Genomic DNA, 20377 nt, shown 5'->3' with positions numbered 1-20377 from the left:
CAGATTTTCAAACATGTTTGAGGAAGGAAAAATGACTAATTGGAAACTGATAAGAGGATTGCCATGCAGTATTAGAACTGGCTGAATTAGAGATAATAAATGCAGAACTAACGATTTCCTACAGCGATTTAAAAACTTTTTTATCTCATTACTAAATTCTGTGGCAAAAATGTTTGCCCATGTGACAAAAAAAAAAAAAAAAAAAAAAAAAAAGGTATGCTTTTGAGCCATTCACACCAGATGGCTATTGTTGTGTTAGCTGCTGTCATTTCTTTTATTTGACAAGCTAAAGGAAAAGAGGTCAGTGCCCCCGATTAAATAGTCAGGTATTGCAAGTTTTAAAAATACTTGCAGCATACAAGTTGAAAATCGCTGATTTAATAAATATGTGCAATATATGATGCTAAGTCCTGTTACATTTATTCTTTGAAAGTATGTAGAAGGAAAATACCTGAATATTTAAAAATTTGAAGGATTCAAAAAGCTTTAAAATGTTCTGGTCCAGTGTAACCCAAATAAAGCTGGTCCTCTCTCAGCAAGAGGTTGTATCTAGAAGAAACCCAACATCAACATCCAAATTAATTAAGTCATTTGAATATTTCTGACATGTAAAAGTCCAAATGTATATTGCATATTATACAAATATTTAAAAATATTTTTAAAGTCTGATTTTCCCAAAGAATTATTCATGATACTTGAGAAATGCTTCACCACCTCTTCTTCCTTTCCCAAATCCTTAACATTACCTTCCTAAAATCATCCCGTGTTCCTTTCTGCCTTTTCTACTCCTTTTCCCAGTCTCTTTCTTGTATAACGTAAGCCTGTATGCTATTACTGTGTCATTTTTTTTTCTCACTGTCCCTTTTCTTAGTCTTGATAAATGCCCAAACCACAAATGGCTTTTCCACCTTAGAAAGGTACATTGGGAAGTGGGGAATTTTTGTGAATATTCACACTAACATTTTTAGTCTCTGGAGTGCCAGTTAGCAATTTATTGCCTTTCATCTCCAAATTCAACCTTTTTATTTGCTCCTAAATGTGCATCTGGGCCCTTTAAATATTTTGGCTTTGCCAGCTGGCAGGACATTAAACTTTGTCTGTAGAAGGTGCTGGAGAGACTGCCGGAAAGAAAGTTTTTGCTTCCTGGTTCTGGTGGGCCTGCCTGGCAAGCTTCTGTAGTGCTGGTGGTTTCCCCAGCGCCTGGTCCCCGTAGGACATGTGGTTTCTCCAGCACCAAGGCCCTGCATGACAGCCAGCAGTGCTCAGTGAGAGCAACTGCATCTTCTCAGGCAGATCAGGTAGCTTGCCTCCAGAGGGACAGCTCCCCGTGAACAGCTTTCCTGGCACCCAGTGGGCACATTTCCAGCGAGCTCCAGAAAGCAGACATCCAGCAGGTTCTGGGGGCACCACGGCAGCTGCTGTGCTGTCAGTACCTGTGACTGTCCTGTCCCATATGGTCTGCATCTCAGCCTTGGGTGCTCTAGCTCAGCCCCCAGGGAAGTGGCTGCTTCATACCCCTGCTGTTTCTACATACTTTAGAGTTCTTTTTACTTCTTATTAGCTAATCCTCTGTTATTGCAATTCCTTTATACCTAATAATTACTTATATTAAAGTTTACCTGTTCAAACTACTCTGTGGTTTCTCCAACCAGAATGAACCCAGGCTCATACAATACCTCTAAAGAAATATGAGAATTAGTTCATAAGAAGTTATCATTTTCAAATAGCCGAAGACTCTTATATGTAAGCATTGTACTTCATACAGGAAATGACTCAAATGCATCTGACCATTTCTCTAAACAGAGAATTAGAAACAGGACAGAGTGTATTCTGTTTTCTGAATCCAAAGAACCACTTTTGTCATATAGTAGTGAAACCAAAAATTCCTTCCTTGCATGAAAGACCATGTAATGAATTGCTTGAGGGATTAAATGAGAAAATATGTGTATTACAGAGAAAATAATTACTTAAAGCTGGGAGCATACCTCTCCAGGAGAAAAAGAACTATCTTTGTTTTAGAACCCCCACCCCAAACATAGTGTTTAGTGTTGAAGGCCTTCTTTTGGCTCCCTGGGTAATTCATCAAAGAGATAGGTGAATTGTTTTGCATGAAACAGGATCAGTTATGTATGAGGCACTGGAGAGGAAGGGAGAAATGTGGAAGAGAGCAGGCGTCCCAGGAGCAAGGCAGGAGGCTGCAGCCCAAATAGAAATGATCTGTGGAAATTCCACCATCATTGTCCCCAAACACCAGTAAATCTGCTACTTACCTACTTCAGTTGGTTGCTATTTGGCCAGGCCCCAGGGCCACTGGCAGGGCGATATGGAAATGCTGAACACACACAGGAAAAGTGGATACAGAACATTCCACATAACAATTGGTAAACGCACTGTGCAGTGATGGACAAAAGGAAATCATTCAATAAATATTAGTTTCCCCCCCTTTTTTTTATTCAGGGTATAAGTTGCAATCTCTGACCTTGGGGAATTAACAAATTCATTTTGAAGTCAATGATTATAGGCACAAAATTATCAGAAAAAAAAAGATGAGAATACAGCACTTGTGTAAATTATAGGTATCATAGAGTTAAAAATTCAGGGATCAACTGAGAAAAGCTTGTGAATTTAAAATAATTTTTAAAGGGAAGGAGAGCACCAAGTGCATTCTAAATGGAGGTAATGAGGAAGAAGGAGGGGAAAAATAAACATAGTTTGCATATTTATTGGAATCTCACACTGAATCTGAGCTTGATTGGGTAATCAAGAATGAAGTCATTTTAATTTTTTGAGCAGTGGAGTGACATATTTTGGAAAGATGACCTATAAAGAGTTAGCAGGCTAAGTCAAAATAAAGGGAGAAACATTGGAAGGAAAAAGATCAAGGACGGATCTGGCTGTGGTCATTCAGGCTGAAGTAATGAAAATGTGGACTTGGTTATTGGCAGTGAGAATGGAAGGAATGAGTGGTCCTGAATGACATTGAAATAAAACCATGCTATGGGAAGACATGGCTGGCATGGAATTGATGCTAATACAGAAAATAAATACAAAAATACAGAACAGTTGGTGATAGAAAAAAATACATGAAATACCTTTATACTAACTCATTTTTGCTCTCAGTATGACTCAGTTCTGGCGCCACATGTGCTGGTCATAGTCCTGGCACATGGAGTAACTATGTTATTGCTCCCAAGAACTTGCTCACTGAGCTCCAGCTGTTCCGTAGTCCACCCAACGGATTACTGAGCTGTGGTGGATGCAATTTCCTTGTCCCGAGGACAAGGTTTCACATGAGTCAGAAGCTCCTGCTTTTTGAATAAAGCAAACCCTTTACTTCCCAAAGGCTCGGGGTCCTAAGAAGAATAGCAGAGGGAATCTCATAGATTTCCTACTTCCATTCTTACTCTACCAATGGGGGCAGGCTAGTTGTTTGATCCAAGTGCTATCTTGGTCTCTCAAGAACTAAGTATGGTGCTTTTGGGTTACCATTCCAGGAAGGCAGGGAAGTAAGTTTCTGGAAAGACGGTTTCTTCACTCCCTGTTCTGTGTTCCCTTCCAGTGCTGCTCTGTCTCAGACTGTAGCCTGAGATGACACCTTTGTCAGACTGTATGATTATTCTAGACTAGCTCTGCCCAATAAAACTGTAGTGTGATACACATCACTAATGTACAGTTTGCCAATAGCTACATTAAAAAAGTCAAAGAAAAGATGAGATTAATGTTAATAACTTATTTAACTCAATATAATAAAAATATCATATTGGCATGTCATCAATATAAAATTATTAATAAGATATTTTACATTATTTTTTCTTCAGTGTCCAAAATTTAGTATGTATTTTTTATGTCTAGCACATCTCAATTTGAACTTGCCAAATTTCAGATGTTCAATAGGCATGTTTGGCTAGTGGCTACTGTAGTGAATAGTGCAATTCTAGACATTCTATTTTTTTAAGAAATCATAGAAAAATTCAGCTTAAACATGAAGTTCCAGTTGTTTTCTTGCAAGGTATTACCTAACTTTACATTCTCTTACTTTCTCTTAATTTCCTGAAGTCTTATCTTCCTGGTTATGCATATCTTTATATCGGATAAAACATCTTGAGAATACATAATGGACACCATGTTTCTCTGACCAGATCCTTCCTTCAGAGCCAACACCCACCCCTCTCCCCCTGTCCCCTGCCCCCTTCCCCACAGCCCAGCCTGGGAGTATGGCTGCTGAAGGCGCACAGCTGCCCATTTCTCTGCATATTACCTTAGGCTCTGGGGAACTGCCACCCTAGTGTTATGCCCTCTTGAGAGTGTCCGAAGCCAAATGACTCATGAAGCAACACAAGCGAGTCCCCCTTTACTCCATTTAGGAAAACTCTGAAGGGCCATCACACTCCTGAGGGCCCTGTAGGGTAAACTGAGACCGCTTTGCAATTCTACTGCGTCTCAGTGTCTCCCTCTGCCCCATCCTGCCTTCTTCACTTCCCTACAGGTGTATCTCTTAAGATCAACTTCATAAACCCCACCCCCTGTGCCACTCTCCATCTCCCCCAAAACCATGCTTGCATCTCTCCATCTCAGAGGTCTGTTTCCAGGGAACCCAATTTAAGAGAGAATATGAAGTAGATTATAATCAGTGTTTGAATTGAGGAGGGGGAAAGCAGGAGTCAGGTTTGATTCATTTCTGTGTATTGTAATTACTTCACATGTGAACTCTCTCTGACCCTCCCTCTGTTCACTCTCGTCTTTCTTTTCGCATATAGAGTCTTTCCCGAAGGCCAAAGTGACAACTGAGTAAAGGGTATGATCAAAACCGGTGTTCACCAACAGCACCGCATTGAAGCATGCGAAATTATCCGCAAACAAAAAGGGATCAGCTGCATGATACAGTAGCCCAAACATTTCCTGACACTGACGGAGTACTGCTATCTTCCTTGTGCGGGCTCTCCGGAGCCTACCTGATTGCTCAGAGATGCAGAGCAGTGTGCAGGTTATGGTAACATGATCTTCTAAAGCAGTGGTTCTCAACCTTCCTAATGCCGCGACCCTTTAATATAGTCCCTCATGTTGTGGTGACCCCCAACCATAAAATTATTTTCGTTGCTACTTCATAACTGTAATTTTGTTACTGTTATGAATTGTAATGTAAATATCTGATATGCAGGATGTATTTTCATTGTTCACGACCCATAGATTGAGAACCACTGTTCTAGAGCCTCTCCCTACAGGGCCGTTTACTTTCAAATCAACATAAGGGCTCAGTGGTCACTGCTTGATTCCTGGTCAGGGCACATGCTCTGGTTTCAGGTCTGATCCCTAGTGTAGGGCATGTGGGAGGACTAGGGACTTTATCAGTTTGGCTCAGCTTGTGCAGCCAAAGAAATTTGCTGCAAACGTAGAAAAACAAAAGCAAAGACACAACAACCTTGTGCTTCCGGGGCTTGTATTTGTTGGACTTGTGGATGGGGGCCTGTGGCCCTGCACGGGGGAGGCCGGAAAGCCTTGCGCTGCTGCCGCGTGAGTGTGTTCCGTGAGTGCAGGCCGGTGAGATCGCAGCTCGTCTTTACTTCTGCCTTTTGAATTGGTTATATTTTAATTTTTCTGCAATGACTATTCATTAATTTTTGTATCTAGCATTTCCTGAATTTTAATCAACTCGGATACATTTAACATAGGGGGAATATCGCATTGCTCCATGGACCTCAAAAGGGTCTTCCTACCATGGTCACACTTCTCATTTTTGCTCTAAAGAAAATATTTTTCGGGGGAAAAATATTAAAACCTTTAAAACCTTTTCTTGTTTTTTTTTTAAGCCAGTTCCAGCCAACAGTCAATATGCAGGAAGATCAAGCGAGGGCTTAACCTACCTGCTCTTTCCTGACAAGTGTAAGTTTTATATTAAAAAGTAAAGCAACAATAACAACAACAACAAACTGGAAAAAAAACGGTGAGAATGTAGGAGAAAGTGAGGGAATTCCTTCCTTCCTTCCTTCTTTCCCTCACTGATTTAGACAGAAGTATTTATTAAGCCCCTATTTTATGCCAATCATTGGTCCTATATCCTTGGGATATATGAATGAAATAAGCCAAAAATGGAGCTATATGTGGGGCAAAGAGGAATAAGCAGTAAAAAAAAATATGTACATACATATAAACGTAATACATATTACAGGATATTGAAAAGTGGTAAAAATCTGTAGGGGGAAAAAGAGGAAGCTAAGAAAAACTGCAGTCTGAGAGCAGTCAATTTTAAATGAGTGATTCAGCCTCACTGAAAAGGTGATATTTGAGTGAGGACTATAGCCCTTGTTGTAATGTCTTTCCTATTTTCTGATCCATAAATCTTATTTTGTTGTCATTATCTTTCCTGATGTTTTCTCTTAGGCGCATAAGAAAATTATTTATGTGAAGGCTTAAGACGTTAAAGCATACATGCTAGATCAGTGCCAGTTTTTTGTTGTTGTTTTTTTTATGATAGCACATGATTTATTTCTTGAAAGCTAAGTGGCCTGACCTTATGATATGACACGAGATGTGCTACCAAAAGTTGTCTCTCCTGTTCTCCCAGTTCCTTTACTGTTTTAGAATGGACTTCTTAAAGAAGTTGCATAATTTTCCTGTCAGTCAGCCAAACTGTCTGCACTTACCATCATTAAGATATTCATTATGCTATAGTATTATTAGCAATTCTCTTTTAAAATTAAAATTTGTTATGGGCATAAGACTCGGGGTTGGGGGGAGAACATCCATGAAGGGAAAAGGCTGTGTCTGTGGCACAGACTTGCAGGTTTGTAGACAGAGGATTCCTGGCTTATACTGTTAGACCAGGGGTCAAATGGGGTGTGGGCGGCAAACATACAGATAGAGACCAGGCAAGGATTGTAAGGCCTTAAACTAGGCTTCATACACTTTGTATAAATAAACACACAGGGATATTTGTTACTCCCACAAAGAAATTTTCCTGACCACCAGGCCCTCTGACCTACCTTTTATTTTCTCACAGGATACCACTGTTTGACCTTTGATGGAATGGCATACCAAGTTGGGATATGGTGGGAATGGAGTGGCCTGCTTAAGCAGTAAGGAGTATTTATCACTACATTTCTTTAGAATTGCTGGACAGGGTGATAATAAAAAGCAGATTGATCTTAGTGGGTTTTATTATTATTCCTAAGTATGCTATAGACCAAGTATTCCCCTTATTGTCTGCTTCCAGGGAGGACTACTCCCATCACACACTCCCTTGGTACCCAAAGCTCTGAGGAATGTCTTTCCAGAGTTTCTACTGTTTTACACCTACATAAACATTTTCTTCCTCCCTCCACAAAACTTGAGATCATACTATATATAGTAAGCAATAGGTTGTAGACCTACATCATTCATATACATATCTATAATAATAAAAGCATAATATGCTAATTAGACCAGATGTCCTTCTGGACGACCTTCAGGACAAAGCAAGGGCTTCGAGGGAAGCTTGGTCCTGGGTGCCTGCAGCAGCTGTAGGGAAGCTCAGGTTCCAGGTGCCGGAGGGATGCCAGTGCCAGCAGCCAGGGGAAGGAAGGCCTACTCTAGCACGAATTTTGTGCATTGGGCCTCTAGTATTCTATAATGGATTTGCCTCATTCTCTTTGGATGATTTTCCATTTCTAGATACTGTAAGCTGAGTTTCAACAGTACTCTTCTGGTTGAATATTGGTACACTTACCCAATATCCTGTTTCTCTGCACCCTTGCTTCCATTTGTAAATCTGTTAATCCAATAAGTGCAAATTATCCCATTTTGGTATTTTACTTTGCATTTCTTTGTTTTCAAGCAATATTTAACATTGCTATGATTATATGTTTATAATTTGTGTTCTATGTAAATAATGCTTCTGAACTATTTAGTTGGATAGAATTACGTTTCTTTCTCTGTGGGTTCAGTAGTATTTCTCATGCTTCTCAGTAGAGAATATTCTTAAGATTACCTTTTATGTCCCATCAGTTATGTGACTCTTGAGACTCTTGTTATAAGTGACATGAAAACAACCCAAACTTAGAATCAGTTACTCAAAAAAAAAAAATAGATCTGATTGAGGATATAAGGTGGCAGTGGAGCAGGTGGAAGTTAGCCTCACCTCCTCTCAGGAACAAACTTGAATTATAACTAAATTATAGAAAAAATCAACCTGAATAACCAACTGAAGACTAGCTGAACAGAAGTCTAAAAACCAAGGATTTACAGAAGAAGCCACATCAAAACTGGTAGGAAGGGTGGAGCTACTAAAAGGCCTGCCCTGTCCCCCCCACACACACACCTGAGGTAGCTGAGTATTTAGCAGGGATTCTCAGGTACAAAGAATTCCCCTGAGGAGTGTGGGGTCCCAGCCCCATGCCTGGCTTCCAAGCCCAGAGCATCAGTGCAAGGAAGAGGAGTCCATATATCATCAGGCTGTGAAAATGATTGGGGATTCTGTTCACAGGGAGAGAGAGGAGTCTTCTAGAAACACAGGCACCCTCTTAAAGGGCCCATTCACAAAATCTTGTTTACAGTCACTCACTCTGGGCTCTGGCAGAGGGAGGGCAGAGCAGACTAGACTTGTGTGAGGAGAGACCGAGGTGTGGCTCCAGGAAGAGCTGAAGAGACAGTGGCCAGGTTCCCTGTGATGAATCCCTCTCCCATACCATATACAGATGACCCATTCTTGGGTCAAGCACTCCCCACCATACGACATTAGCCTGGAGGAATGTAATACACCCCGCCCCCACCCCCGGGAGCTCATGCCCTGCAAGAGAAGTCAGCTGCTTGGGCTCAGGGTGTAGAGGTCCAGAGAGACTCAAGGGGTGACAGACACAGTCTACTGTGACTCTGGGAGGGGACCTTTCCTTGCATGCCTGACAGATGCAAACCCCTCCATTTGCACAGCCAAAGCTTTGTCTGTTTGGCCTGATAAAGTCTACTGGCCTCTCCTTGATGACTCCAGGAGAAAGAGTTCCCTTACTTATCACTTACTCTTAAATAATCTGTCTTAGTTTTAGGTAAATAAATGCATCCCTTTTTCTTTCTCTCCCTACCCACGAATAAAAAGACAACACCCTTCCTATGCTTGCAGCATGGTCTTACATTAACACTCTCAGAATATAGAGTTGAGTGTATTTTTTGGGAAAACAACTAAACCAACATAATTTTGGCAGACTTACAATGGCTATTACTAAATAGTTCTAGAGAACTCTCTTAGAAAGTTAAGGATTTATGTTCTAGTTAATTTATCCAGAATGTAGTCATATTCCAAATTAAGTCTTATAAAGTCCATCTCTGGAAAAAACTCAGTTGAGCATCTATTATCCTAATGCTTGCTCTTAATTTTTACAGGTCAAAGTCATACTTTCCATTTCTGTAGCATTCTAATAGATACACAGTTGCTTATTGAGAAAAGTTCCAGTCCTGACAAAATTAGACTTGAGTTAAGGATTTGACAAATATGTGCCATGTGTACGTTCTGCCTCTCTTCCTGGGTCCATGCAGAAACCCAGCACCAGCCAGCACGCTCTTTCCTCCTAAGCACAATCCCAGCTTTAGGCTCGCGCTCAGCAAGAGCTCCAGGAAGGGAAAAGAAAGCGTAAGAACTTACCTGCCACAGTTGTCCTGGAATGTGAGCTTTTTGAGGACACAGGCTGAGACTTTTTCATATTCCATCCTGCCCCTCCCCCCAAAAGACCATCTACTGGGTGCTGTGTCAAATAAGAATAATAGTCAGTTTCTTTAATTTTTTTTAAGTGTTAGCATTGGCATTTTTATTTTGACTTTGAAAGGAGAAAAAGCCAGTAAAGACATTCTAATGTAAAAAAATCCACATTTTTGTAGGATTCCCTGTCTGAAGAAAAAATTGGAACTCTTACACATTATCTCAAAAGGGTGGAGATGTGTTGCTCTGTTATAAGCAATATATTGTTAATCCATGAAATCAAATGGAAAAAACCTCTTTCCATTTTACTTTCTGTAGTCAGTTTCATTTTTCTTAAAACAGCTTATAACCGTAAGTTGCAGTTTGAATCACCCAAATGTCCAAAAAAAATAAAATAAAATAACCCCCCCCACAAACCCAAACAAAATAAAATAAACATGTTTTAGACTCATAATTCCCCCCTCACAGTTTCAACTTAAAGTTGTCCCTCTTAAAGCACCCCGATTTCTTCATGGGACCTGTTAAATGAGTCTTCTGTGGATGCCCACACCTGGCTGCAATCCTAAGTGGTACATGGACTAGTCTCATGTCAGTGCAGTTTTAATTGTTAGAGCAAATAGTATCCATTTTAATGACACCTTAATCATTTATTACAGTCAGTTTTTCTTCACAGCACACAGTCTTGGAAATAACCCACTAAGAAGTACTGTGGACTGTGGGGCTTTGGCAGGCTGGGACAGAACTTCTGAGAACATGCTGTGTGGATTTTCCAAAGAAGGCAGTCACCTGAGCGGTCCCATCTGGGAGCAGTTCATTTGGGACCTGGCTGGTGGCTTTTCCCTTAGATTTGAGGATCTCACCATCACATGGAGATGCCTACCGGTGTATAGCATAACTTGGATATTGCTCTTAATGACTGCGTCAGTTGGTAAAGAGCTGGCCCCATCAACTGCACAGGAGGGGCCTCATACAAGCAGGGTGGCTGCAGCTCTCTGCCAATAAGTGCTTAATGACTCATTTTCCTCAACAGAATTTTCATGAGACTGGAATTCAGGGAGGGTTGTCTAGAGAATGTCTGGGAGGAAGTTCACAAGCCACCGCCGCGCTGTCTGCTGGAGAAAGCCTCCCATGATAGCCACACCAGTGGACCAAAGCAAACAGCAACAGATTTCAGTAACGTTTCCTCCTGATCTTCCATAAACAGTCCCTGAAAGGTCACCCTGAAGTTTGTTTTAGTCAGGTTGAGAACATTATAAACTTCCAAAGAAGAAAACTATTAGTGGAAAAACTGAAGACACAGAAGGCTAATAACTAACTGTGTGTGTGGAACCACAGACTTTATCCATGCGAATGGCATTGAACCAGCCAGAGTACTTCAAGACACTGTTGTACCCTATGTACGCTTTCAATTCACTCACCCATTTGACTGATCTGTCATATTGAGCAATTGCTTTGCAATTAGGTGGATTTAGACAAAATGAAATTGTACATACTGTTCCCTTCTCTTTTCAAATGTTTTTGTGTTTATTTTAAAGGCTTTATAATTGCTAAATGTTCTCCTCTCTCAGAAGACATTCTGAAATGGAAGCAAAAATATCACTTTTGCAAAGCCATTTCCATTCTCCCAAAGGTCTGCTGGTAAATTATTCTTCCCGATCTTTCCATCTTTCTGGCCTGTGCATACACACCTAACCCATACTAAATTTCACCAGATGGCATTTTATTTTTTTAAAGGAAAGCAGTCGTGGGTTTAGACAGTTGAATTTTTAAACTTCTGTATTTACTGGAAGTGCATATGGTGCTATATGGACAAAGAACTTGTACTGAAAGGAAAACATTTCTGTCTGCAGTACCTCAGTGTCTTAGAGGAAGAAAAGTACAGTCACATGGTGTATTTCTCACAGAATCTTTCGTGGCTGTAATTTTCTTTCCTTGAAATTAGAGCATGTATACTGTACATACCTGAAAGTTGGTATTATTTTAATTCTTCTTTTAGTTGCAAATAGAAAGGTTATATGAAACTCAATAAATTGCCAAAGTAATTGGTGAGAGATTTCTAGAGGAAAATGAAACATAAAACTAAACTTGTAAAAAAAAAAGTTTAAAAACCTCTGTATGTCAACGTCAGCAGATGTTGGTGTAGAATTTACAAGGATGAGAAGGCTGTAAAACCTCCCTTAAGCCATTCACAGTTCATTTCAAGGCCAAGAACGCCCCCAAAATCTGTTTCTAATTTTACAGAAATCTTTTGAAATTTGGCACGGTTTTGAAAAGTCCATGGAAAGAAAAAAACCTTGTCCTAGCTTCCTCTTCCAACTCCAAAGACAGACTTGCTTCCTTTCAACGGTTTTCACAGATGCAGTGACCCACGCTCCGAAGTCAGAATTAGCTGACTTTCACAAACATCTGGAAAAATGAAGGTTAGTATATGCAAACTCAGGTGTTGCTAAAGAATGAGGGCTAGCTAGCAGAATTGAGTGTGAACAATGTTTTATATTGTTTAGAAGGTGAGGATTTGTCCATAAGTATGTACTTCCTGGAGTGGGTTGAGATTGGGAGATTATTCTAAATATGCTGTAGAAACATTTGTCTGTGTGGAGCTGGAAAAATTCCAGCAATTAGAGCCAGACCAGTGGAAGACTATCAAAAGTTTGTGTTAAGGAGAACTAAGATTTAACGGCAAACAAAATTTTGTGTTTTCTACTACTTAGCAGAAACTGGATGTATATCTAATTCATTTTTATTTTATGTAGACATGGTTAAAAATCTTATTTGGAATTGCCACCTCTGCTGTGCTTGCTTTATTGGTGATGTGCATTGCCTTACGTCCTTTGAGAGGTAAGAATTTCTCTCTGATTTTCTCTGTCAGCCTTGGAAAATGCACTAACACATGGTCATGAGTGATTGAACATTTCCAACGTGCTTATTTTCCAAAGTAAGTCTGTTATTTCCATGAAGACTTATAAGCTCACAGATATGTCCTGGTGCAACCAGAAATCATGAGGAATTTAAGGCAAGAGTAGAAAGAGATTTCCAATATTATTTCAGCAATAGAAAAACCTAGGCACTTTCTGTATCATTCCCACACCTCCCCAAATATAAACTAAATTACAAGCTTTGACAGACCTTTAGAGGCGATATTTTTGACTAACATTGCTTGAAGGGATTGCCTCATGGAAAGTAAAACTGAGTATAAATTGAAAAGTTAAAACAGAAACTATGGCTTTGTGCTTGTTTGTTTTATTATGAGTCTTTTCAAAAATTTAGAAAGGCGGTCTAGAATAGAGATCTTGAGTATAGATGTATAGAAAAACTAAAATTGTTGTTCTAGATGCAGTAGCAATGAACAATTAAATTAGAAAATAAAAAACTATTGAACAAGCATTATGTTTAGTGATAAATGAATTCTTTTAAAAGTGGTTTAGATTAACATCAACCTCCCTTTGCTGAAAGTTGGAAGATACTATGGACTGATAGGGGGTAGTTTAAATTTAAATTAAGACTCTGTCTGTACATTATCCAGCAATATTAAAGGTATTTTTCTGTAAAAGTTATTAAGAGAAGCTCAAATTCTGAACCAGGAGAAAAACACAACAATAACAGGTCTTGTGCTTTGAGGGAAAAGTATGTAGCAACAATTATTAAAAGCTTATAATAGCCAAGGTGGGGAATACCTTTGGTTAAAAGTTAACTGTCAGTAAAGGAAAATAAATGACAAATCTTTAGCTAAAGAATGTAGGAGTCCTAAATGATCCATGCTTTAAAAGTTAGAATACAAGGTTGCATTGGTGGTATAGGGGTGAGCATAGCTGCCTTCTAAAAGTTAGAATACAGAAAATATTTTGAAAAATTCAAAATGCTCATGGGATTTTCACAGAATTACAAAATGAAGAGGTTAGCCAATATGATGAAGGCATTGTGCTTGTATCTTCAGTGTTAATCTTCAATCCATTTCCTGCTCTCTGCCAGCACACAATTATTCTTAGGCTGTTGAGAGGTATTGTGTGCATCCATAGTTTTTATATTTTTTTCAAGTTAAAATTGTTTCCAGATCAGTGTTTTACCTCAGTGGCTTGGGAGCCATATTTCCCTCATGCCAGCAATTGTCAGGTGACATATTAGGTCCCATTGACCCGTTGAATGCCAATGTGTTCAGAATTAGCTCCTGATTTTAAAAGAAACCCCCAGTACTTGAAATCAACATGTTGCTTCCTCAGAAATGAATATTCTGAGGATGAAAGTGTACAGACTAACTTATGAGCCTGCTTCCATGTCCAGAGGCAAGGATGGCTTGCCTTAGCACTTTGGAATTTGAGCCATAATTTCTAATAGGAAATATACTATAGTTACACATTTATAAATAATATGTAAGTATACACCCACATAGATATTTGTGTAATCCTACATAATAAAACCCTAATATGCAAATCAACTGAATGGCAGAATGACCAGTTGCTATGATGTGCTACTCTACTTTGCAGAGTAGGCCAGGGGAAGCCCTCCTCCCTCCAGAAAGTGGTATAAACAGCCCTGATTTGAAGTGGATTCCCTGACCTCCTTCCTTCTTCCCACACCCCTCACCTCAATCATCCTTAGTCTAGAGCAGGGGTCCTCAAAGTTTTTAAACAGGGGGCCAGTTCACTGTCCCTCAGACAGTTGGAGGGCCGGATTATAGTTTAAAAAAACAAACAAACTATGAACAAATTCCTATGTGCACTGCACATATCTTATTTTGAAGTTAAAAAACAAAACGGGAACAAATACAATATTTGTATTTGCATGTGGCCCGCGGGCTGTAGTTTGAAGACACCTGGTCTAGAGCAGTGATGGCGAACCTTTTGAGCTCGGCGTGTCAGCATTTTGAAAAACCCTAACTTAACTCTGGTGCCGTGTCACATATAGAGATTTTTTGATATTTGCAACCATAGTAAAACAAAGATTTATATTTTTGATATTTATTTTATATATTTAAATGCCATTTAACAAAGAAAAATCAACCAAAAAAATGAGTTCGCGTGTCACCTCTGACACGGGTGTCATAGGTTTGCCATCACTGGGCTAGAGCTTCCAGTCCAGTTCTCACTCTCACAACTGCCCAGTGCCTCTGGGGAAGCCCTCCTCCCTCCAGAAAGTGGTATAAACAGCCCTGATTTGAAGTGGATTCCCTGACCTCCTTCCTTCTTCCCACACCCCACTCCTCAATCATCCTTAGTGAAGGAAGCTTCTAGTTGGCCTTTTCAAGCTTTCTCAGAAACTCCATTAGCTCACATTTACCTTAGATGCCCTTGTATTCTTAGCCCAGTATTATGGGCTAATGACATAAGAACAGTCTTCTTTGGAGAAAGTAAAAAAACCCACTTCAGAAACATTCATTTATTCATTTATATACTGAGGAATTAAGTCCCACTGACTACTTGCCCGCCATTGTGCCAAGTGTTGGGGAAACAGATTCAGCGGTGTAGATTTCCCTCTGAAAGTCAGGGTAAGAATCCAGAGTGGATGCATGGCCTCACCACCAACAGGAGGTCGGGGTTCCTGTTGTTCCCCACCAGGTCTAGGTCAAAGAAGAAATGACAGGGACTCTTCTGTGGAGAGAAAGGCCCAGGGAACACCAACCTCGGGATGCAAAGGGCTGTGGAGAATTTAGGCAGAATTTTATGAACAAATAGGAAAATGTGGTGGTGAAATGAGAAAAATCCATTTAGATCACTCACATAGTAATAAAAATGAGGGACAACTTTTTTTTGAAACTTTCAAAATTTCCCATTTTTATTTTCACCCAAATGGAAAACACATATGGGTTTCTACCCCTCAGTCCCAGGCTGCCCTCCTTGGCCTCAGCCTATTCCCATTAAACTGATTCCTGTTCTATTCTGCCTTGATTTACTTTCTCTCGCCTTCCCAAGCACCACCCTTCTTCCTGTGTGAAGATACAGCCAGGCTGGGAATGGAAACTGAGCTCCACACCTTCCCCTCAATTTTGTCCACCCCCAAAAGAAACACACAGGCCTTGTTTCAAGAGATTTACAGAGGTGACAATAACAAAAGCCAAAGAAACAGAAAACAAAAATTGCAAAGTGACAGAGGCTCTAGAATTTCCGAAGTAAATTCTATATGGTCTTGCTTCATGATTTGCAGTTTCTGAATTCCTGGACCTACCTTTGTGAAATTCATTTGTGAAATGAAATGTAGGAGTCATCTACTCTCTCCTTGCATTCTATTGAGCGTTGAGTTTCTCATATGGTGATGAGCAAACACTCAATAAATGCCAGCTATTATTTTTCTATAATTTCTAACATGCAGTAGCTACTTGATAAGTGGCAGCTAGAATTTCACTGTATTCTTCATCCTCATATACATATGCACACAAAGATGATGACTAGGCCCCTCTGTGCGATATATTTCAATTTCAACAATGTTCTTAATTTTGAGAGTGTGTGTGTGAGGGGTGTCTTTATCCTTGGGTATCATCCCTGTTCCTATTCCCCATCTCCTTGGATTAAAAACAACATATCTTTTTAAGAAACTTTTGTGTACATGGAACTCATAGGAGACATCACAAGTTATGACGCAAAAGAAGAAAAGAAGAGAAAAGATAAAGGGAGCTGGGGGAGGGGTGAAATGGAGAATGAAGTTGAGGGAAAGAAACAAAGGAGGGGGGTGCCTCTCAGATCACCCTGCAATCCTCCTGTCTACGTTTAAACACTTTTCTTTTTACTGTTGTTGTTTTGGGCCTGCTGTGTTTTATAAAAGTTTGTAATAGTCACCAATTTTTAAAAATCAGAGGATTTCATATAAAAATTTATATCTTTGGCTTCTCTTTAAATATTAAATCTGGCAGCAATGGGCCCATGGCCATAGTTAGCTAAGAAGCAGGTGCCTTCAGATGGGCAATGCTTTCTCCAGTTTCCCACAACTTTCTATTTAATTATGTACAAGATACCATATTCATTCATAGTATCAGCCTGAAGTTGATAAACATTGGATTTTTAACCCTTGGGCTGAAACACACACACACACACACACACACACACACACACCAAAAACATATATGATGCGTTTAAAAATAATTACTGAATATGAAAAACCTGAGATTAGTATCCCATAGTCATCTATTATCCACAATGTCCTGTCCACTGTGGCCCCTGGACACTTGGATTATTTGTCCCACAATTATTTATTAAGTACTTTCCTGTTGTCTAAGGCATGAATGACAAAGTCTCTACCATTAAGAAAGAACAGTTTGATAGTAAATAGGTAAACAAATAAATTAGCAGAATATTTCAAATTCTTAAAAGTGCTATCAAGAACAACTGGAGTGGCCCAGCCAGTGTTGCCCAGTAGTTGAACATCAACCTATAAACAGGAAGTTCGATTTATTTCAGAAGATATGTGAAATGTAGATAGAAAGCAATATTTTGTAAGAATATCATTTAGAATGTCCGTATTTTAGTCAGAAATCCATTGTTGTTATTATTATTGTTGCTATTACTATAACTTCAACAACCACTCTTTAGAATATAAGATATATGTGAGATGAAACCATCTTCACAGGAGAAGAGAATATGTATTTAAGGCTTGAGATTTTCCCAGTATCAACATTTAGAACTGTGAAACAGACTCCCTCAAACATCTTAAGAGTTTTAAGCTTATTTATTCACTGTTCTTTTGGAGGAAATATGGAGAAGTCTAAAGGGTTTAGAAAGTTCACAAACATAAAAGAGCTTTTGAGGTGAGGGTAAATAAATCAACTTTGCAGATTATATTTCTCTAATTTGCCCTTGGATTTTAAAATCACAGAAGATGAATCTTTGCAAACTTGCTTTGAGTTTTGCCAAATTTTAAATAATTTAGAAAATAATCCAAGTCTTTGGATGATTTCCATAAAGTGGAGGAGTTTACCTGTCTCCTATTTCCAAAGCAAATTGTGTTGCAACTTATACAAGAATAGCTAATCATAAATACACCTTAAGAAATACGTGTTCTAAAGCTCAAATCAGGAATGTGGAATCAGAGCTCAACATTCTTAAGAAACAGAGACAGTCATGCAGAGCTTTCAAATATAGCAATAATTAACATAGTAGGCACAATTGAAATGATATTTTCATATAATATTCAAATACTAACTAGCCTTTTTCAAATTTATTGCATTTTTTGTTGTTGTTAATCCTCACCGGATGATATTTTTCTATTGATGTTTAGAGAGTGTGGGAAGGATAGGAAAAGACAGAAAGAGAGAAAGATTGATGTGAGAAAGACACATTGATTGGTTGCCTCCCACACGTGCACCAACCAGGGCTGGGGATTGAGCCTGTAACTAAGGTATGTGTCCTTCACTGGAATTGAACCCGGGACTCAATCCTCTATCCACTGTGCCAAACTGGCTAGGGCTTACTGCCCATTTTAAGTAGAGAAAAGAAGTTATTGTTCGTTTTAGTATCCTGGTGAACTAACAAAAATTATGTAGTATAAACAGAATAACAAAATCATTTTAAACCTTTATTCCTATTAATAATAAAAAGAATTTCTTAGTGTCTAAATTAAAATTTTTAATACATATTATGATTTTATAGTTGGTAGAAACACTGATGTGATAAGACCCTTTAAAAGAACAAAAATATGCATGGCCGGAGTGGCTCAGTTGGTTGAGCATCGTCCTGTGCACCGAAAGGTTGCTGGTTCAGTCCCTGGTCAGGCCACATATAGAAGGCAGCCAAGTAGAGGTGACAAGGAAGAACTTTAATATACAGGTCTGGAATTCAGAGGAGAAATCCATTGGGGGGGGGGGGTCAGGTCAGGTGGTGGGGGGAGTCAGCCTAGAGATATATAATGGAAACCCCAGGAGAATGAAATGGCTGAGGACAGGGGCTCTTCCTCAGACCCCAAGTAACACCAGTATGAGCCATACCAAAATTTAAGGTAGAGATTAGAGGAAGATGAGCTGGCAAAGGAGGCTCAATGGGCCTACATTTCCATGAATAATTATTCTGCCTCCCTTGTGTGTTGCTTGCTCCTTGACCTAATTTTTGTTTGGTTTGTTTTGCTGTTATCGTTTGTTATTTTATTACACATGTTCTTTCGCTTTAAATCACAGTATAGTGATAAAGTGCCCAGCCTCTAAAATCAGATGGAGCTGGATTTAAATCCCAGCTCTGTCACGTCTTAAGCAAGTTACTTTGCCTCTAATTCCCATGCCCTAATCTCTAAAATGAAGCTAATAGCAGTCCATCTCAGAGAGGTGAGTGAGGATGTCACGGGACCATGCATTTAGAGTGCTTGGTACTTATGAAAACTTCATCAATTACAATACTTCCTATTATTTGTTTAAAGCTACCTCAGATCCATTTGTTCCCAGTTGTCAGCTTTTGCCCAAATATGTTCATGTTTTCTTTAATTCGTTACTTTATTTTTTATTTTATTGTTTAAGGTATTACAAATAGTAGTACATATGTCTCATTTATTTCCCCCATTGACCTCCCCCTAGCCTCCCCTACCCTCTGGCACTTGTCCTCACCATCCCACACACCCAAGTGTCTTGCGACTGTTGATAGTGTTTATATGCATGCATACAAGTCCTTTGGTTTATCTCTTACCTCCCCAACCCTCCCTACCTTCCCGCTGTAGTTTGATAGTCTGTTCAATGCTTCTTTGCCTCTGTTTATATTAGTTTTTAAATAGTAGATTCTACACTCTAAAATTTCCTACATTTGCACCTGTGGTGCTTACTCAAGAAAAACAAATAAACAAACAAACAGACATGACTTGAAGCAATGGCTAGAGATGATGCCTCCTTCTAGATAGTTTCTCTGAAGACATGTGTGGTGTGCCTGGGAACCCACGTCATTGTCCTTAGAGTGGCTTATTTAGCATCAGTTCTGAATCAAATACGGAAATGAGAACAAAGGGACCCTGCCATTTGTGTGCCCACTTTAATAAAACATATTTTCTCATTTAGTTTGTGAAAAATATTAGAGCTAACATTGAATGCTTCTGCCTGGCACTTATTCCCAATTTTTCAGGACTAGAAAATTAAATGGCAGAAACAGAAACAGAATCTTAATAAAGAATAAGCACAAAGTTTTAAAAAAGAATTAGAGTAGTGAATCATTACTTGTGAATCATTTCTGTGAATTGTAATTTCTTGGATTCATAATTGAAGTAGCTTTCAGCTTTGCTTTAATAAGTTCAAATGCAAATGTATAGTTAATTAGAGTGTTTAAGTGGTGTATGAGGAACTGTGCTAAAGATGGGCCAAGTTGACTCTAAGGACACTGTGAGTAATTAAGTATTGATCAAGGAAGTGTCAGTGACATATAGAAGAGAGATGTTTTCAGAAGTCATTACTGCTTCAGCTCAAATATTTAGAGTTTAAAAATTATACATGTCAAAACTAAACTTTCAAAACAACCAAAAGGTTATATTTCAATATAACTAGAGGCCCAGTGCACAAAAATTTGTGCACTCAGGGGGGTCCCTCAACCCGGCCTGTGCCCTCTCACAGTCTGGGACCCTTCAGGGGATGTCCACCTACTGGCTTAGGCCCGCTCCCTGGGGGCTTGGGCCTAAGTTGGCAGTCAGACATCACTCTGGCAGCCAGAGAGCCCTTGGGGGATGTCTATTTTCCAGCGTGGAGTAGGCCTAAGCTGCAGTCGAACATCCTTAGCACTGCTGAGGAGGCGGGAGAGGCTCCCGCACTCCCCCCTGTGGGGTGGCCCC

The 20377-nt window shown here is 39.5% G+C and overlaps 1 protein-coding gene across 1 annotated transcript in view; it reads left to right on the top strand.

Annotated features, from left to right (window-relative positions):
* The first annotated feature begins 12408 nt into the window (after positions 1-12408).
* FAP (fibroblast activation protein alpha) overlaps positions 12409-20377 on the top strand; it is a 74631-nt gene continuing 66662 nt past the window's right edge. The window contains 1 exon segment of the mRNA XM_015565777.1: positions 12409-12499. Within this exon segment, the coding sequence (XP_015421263.1) occupies positions 12409-12499 (91 nt within the window).

Source organism: Myotis davidii, unplaced genomic scaffold (genome assembly GCF_000327345.1).
Source record: "Myotis davidii unplaced genomic scaffold, ASM32734v1 scaffold59, whole genome shotgun sequence".
Lineage (NCBI taxonomy): Eukaryota > Metazoa > Chordata > Mammalia > Chiroptera > Vespertilionidae > Myotis > Myotis davidii.
The sequence above is the reverse complement of the archived record's forward strand: the minus strand, read 5'-3'. Positions and strand labels throughout refer to the sequence as shown.